Source organism: Myotis yumanensis, unplaced genomic scaffold, assembly GCF_028538775.1.
Source record: "Myotis yumanensis isolate MYYU_CA2020_CCGP unplaced genomic scaffold, mMyoYum1.0.hap1 SCAF_10, whole genome shotgun sequence".
NCBI lineage: Eukaryota > Metazoa > Chordata > Mammalia > Chiroptera > Vespertilionidae > Myotis > Myotis yumanensis.
The window spans coordinates 3,045,705-3,049,359 of NW_027223761.1; the positions used below are offsets into that span (position 1 = coordinate 3,045,705).

The 3,655-nt window shown below is 54.1% G+C and overlaps 1 protein-coding gene across 1 annotated transcript; it reads left to right on the forward strand.

Moving 5' to 3' along the window:
* Positions 1-791: 791 nt before the first annotated feature.
* LOC139017776 (mammaglobin-B-like) lies at positions 792-3,089 on the forward strand. The gene is made up of 3 exons (XM_070426382.1): positions 792-926; positions 1,319-1,506; positions 2,891-3,089. Exons 1-3 carry the CDS (start codon positions 872-874, stop codon positions 2,927-2,929), a joined length of 282 nt encoding a protein of 93 aa, XP_070282483.1. The 5' UTR covers positions 792-871; the 3' UTR covers positions 2,930-3,089.
* Positions 3,090-3,655: the final 566 nt, after the last annotated feature.

A 3,655-nucleotide genomic window follows, 5' to 3' on the forward strand; every position in this document is an offset into this window, starting at 1 on the left:
CATGGGTAGCGGTGGCATCCAAGATGCAAGTCCACATCTGCATGCGCCCAGATATCATCACGGCATCCGGCACTGCCTCCCTTAAGCATCAGTAATTCTACTTCTCACATCATCTACTGAATCAGTAGAAGAAAAACCCTAAAGCTAACAAAACTGAACAAAATGTAACTCTATATTTTACTAAATTTATAAAATTGGCTTAACTAATGAGATAGTCTTTATACAAACAACCTTCAACCAAGGCGAAAAGCTATTGCCATTTCCAACAGAAGGCAGCTGACTCAGTCTATGGGCGAGGAAAGCCTGCCCTCCACAGGCGCTGGGCGGTATGGCCCCCAGCCCAGGTGATTGGTGGAGGAGGAGGCACAGAAAGAGGATGTGAAGATCTCTGTACTTCACAGAAGCAGAAGAGAAAAAAGAGGAGTAAGGGGGGTAGAGGGGAGAAGGAGAGGGGAGGAGGCACGTGGAAGGGTAGGAAGAGCTGGAGGAGGAGGAAGAGGTACTGAGAACCACAGAATGAAAACACAAGAATGACAACACAGACTCACAGTGCTGAAATTTACCTTCTTATTTCATAAGCATGAATTTCATCTAATGTCGTTACCATGATTGCAGTTCTGAAAATTCTCAGATTTTTTAAAGCTCTGTTTCCTTGGCTTCTACAAACAGACCACGGGCTGGCTGGGTTCTAGATGATTCTCCTGTCTTTTCTGGGCCCAATGCCAGGTTCATCTTGTGACTCATTCCATCATCTGTGGGAGGGATTAAGTGGCCGCCGGGAGAATAAAAGGAGGAGTCTGGGCTCTCACCTCCAAAGTGATCCTTCTTCCCTGCCACGTCCAGTGACCAGCCAACAGCAGCCGCCTGAGCCATGAAGCTGGTGGTGGTCCTCATGCTGAGCGCCCTCCCCCTTTCCTGCTATGCCGGTGAGTGCTGACAGGGCCCGGCTTTGGGAGGTTGGTGTCAGGGCCCCTGTGGCGGACCTCCTACTCCCCAAGCCCCAGGCCAGAGCCCCTCCTTTCTCTGGTGTCTTCATTCCTCATGGCTCCATCGTGTTTGGCTCCGGGGGGTGTGGAAGCCAGGGAGCTGGAGGTGTTGTGTGCGGGAGGGGGGACAAGGAGGCAGAGGTCTTGCTGCTCAGAGAACATCCAAGACCCTGAGTTTGCACTCCCAGAATTGAGGACTCGGACCATTGCCCATAATCTCTCTGAGTGTCTGTCTCTACTGGGAGGTAAGAAGATGACAATCGTCATGGTGACGCCCAGCAAGGAGTTGGTGCCTCTGGAACTGAGCCTGGCTTTGTGTGCTTTCTTCCCAGGTTCTGGCTGCCAAAGGTTGGAGGACATGATTGATAGCACCATTGATCCTTCGGTGACGGAGGATCAATTCATCGAAGGTCTTGAAGAGTTCATACCGGGTGATACCACGGCACAGCTTCTCAGGGAATTTAAGCAGTGCTTTCTCGACCAGAGTAACAGAACTCTGAGCAATGTACAAGTGATGATGGTAATGTGGGTTTCTTCCTACCTGCCCTTGAAGCACTGGCCAGGGACACGCGGGCTCTCAGTGTGCTACTAACTTCTTAACAGCAAGTGTTGGTCATGCTTCATGTCACCTCAGTGAACGTGGGTGCTGACATCCAGAAAGCCATGCAAGGGGCCGGGGCTGGTTTGCCTGCTCACGTGGTGGAGTCTTTAGTGAGTGACACATGAGAAAGGCCACGAGGGGGGAGAGTGCGTGGGCAAAGGCTTGCCTACCCCTCAGCCCAGAAACATCTGATTCTCAAGAGAACCCTCACGTTGACGAGTGATAAACACAAATGGGAAAGCGTTTTAAAGAATTTCCTAAAGAGAGCAGAAAGCTACATGTCAGGTAGATCCCACCCCTCAGGATCGTGATTCCCAGTTCCCTTTGGAGCACCCACGTTTGCTAGAATAAGTGGCTGAATGTCCTGGGCATGAAGGAAGGCCCCACGAGTGACAGGTGGACAACTTGGCTATTTACCCGCCATGGGTGGTGGAATTGTTGAAAACAAAAGTCAGTATAAGCAAGGAGACCTTCTTCCTATTTAGAGCAGATATGGTTCAGATTTTCCTGGTATTCATTCCCTATGCAAGCAGCCCATTGCAAACAGTCCAGGGCAGCAATAGAGAAATATTGCCCCAGCAGAGACATAAACATCTGCATAACTAGGAGCTTTCTGACACAGGTGTCTGACAAGCTGGGGAATCTGCAGGAACCATGATAAACATAAGCGCGTCAGGAAAGGACACGTGTCGTGATGTGTGCAGTGGCCAGTCTCTGAGGAACAGGCAGAGCGTGGCTTCCAGGGGAGGGTGGGGGAGTGGGAGACGTTCAGGGCCCAGGGCTGCACTTGAGCGAGAGGAGAAGGCCCTGGAGGTTGGGACCTTAACACGACTAAACTGTCCATTGAAAAGGGTGAAAGGGTCCTATTTATGGGACAGGCATTGACCATAGTCACACCTGAAGCCATGAGCAGCCCCTTCAATGGCAGGTGATGGCCTTTCTCTTTGCAAACGGAGGTCAGACAAACCCCTCGAGTGGGCGGCCCCAGATGCACACGGGCTCCTGCTGGGCTGAGACCCGGAGAAGTGGCAGCACAGCAGGTCCATGGGAGGCCTCTTTTAAAGCAGAGGAAACGCACAGGGAAAGGCTCCCAGGGCCCCGGCGGGACCGCGTCTGGTAGCAGCGCGTCCTTGGCATCAGGACGTGCCTCCTGAGCGACAGAACAAAGAGAGAATTCTGGCTGAACCCAGCCCGCTTCTCTCCGTGGGTGCGGACACAGCCGGGAAACAAGGAGAGGCCCCGTCTGTGCTCCAGGACGGCCTCTGTGGCACAGGGGGTGTGAGTGCTTCTTGTCTGTTTCCAGGACAAAATATACAACAGCAGGCAGTGTGCCTCCTACTGACCCACAGGACCTTCCCTCCGACGACAGATGGCCCGACAGCGACTCTCCATGGCAGAACCCACAGCTTAGCTCCCCTCTGTGCCTTTTGATCCTGAAACTGCAAGACAATTGTTGAAACCTCCCCCACATGTTCATTTCAATAAAGCACCTGCAACAGCAAGGCTCTCTTTGATTACTGACCCAAATGGGGACCTTAGGAGACGCCTCTCACACTGCACTGCTCACAGCGTGGACAGGGGCGTTCAGTACAGAACTCGTGGATGAGATTCGGGATTTGCAGGGCGCACTGCCCCTGAGCATTCCAAGCCCAACAGGACCCTGTCCCTGGGATGGTGTCCTTTCTGCACCTCCCCCCGCCAACTACCCCCCCCCCCCCCCCGCCCCCGCCCCCGCTCCGCCGCCGTCATCCCCAGGACCCTCTGGGCCGAGCACAGGTGTTCAGGCTCCAGGACCCATCCAAGTCCTCACGTCCACTATACACCGGCTCCCGAGGGCCAGGCTCCCCTCTGGGTGCTCTCTGTCCCTGACCTGAGGTGCGGGGAGGGGGCAGAGCAGTGAGAGAGGGGACTCGGGCAAAGCAGAGCCGCCTCCTGTCCTGAATGCCCTCCTACTTCTCCAGAACACCACCCCCCCAGGGCCTGACACCACTAGGCCCAGGCAAAGGACCCTTTCCCCACACCCACAGCTTATAGCTTACCCAACACACACACACACACACACACACAC

Coding starts and splice junctions, on each gene's coding strand:
- LOC139017776 (XM_070426382.1), top strand. CDS start 872: ATGAAGCTGGTGGTGGTCCTCATGCTGAGCGCCCTCCCCCTTTCCTGC. Junction 927..1,318: donor CCCCCTTTCCTGCTATGCCG/GTGAGTGCTGAC, acceptor CTTTCTTCCCAG/GTTCTGGCTGCCAAAGGTTG. Junction 1,507..2,890: donor GCAATGTACAAGTGATGATG/GTAATGTGGGTT, acceptor GTCTGTTTCCAG/GACAAAATATACAACAGCAG.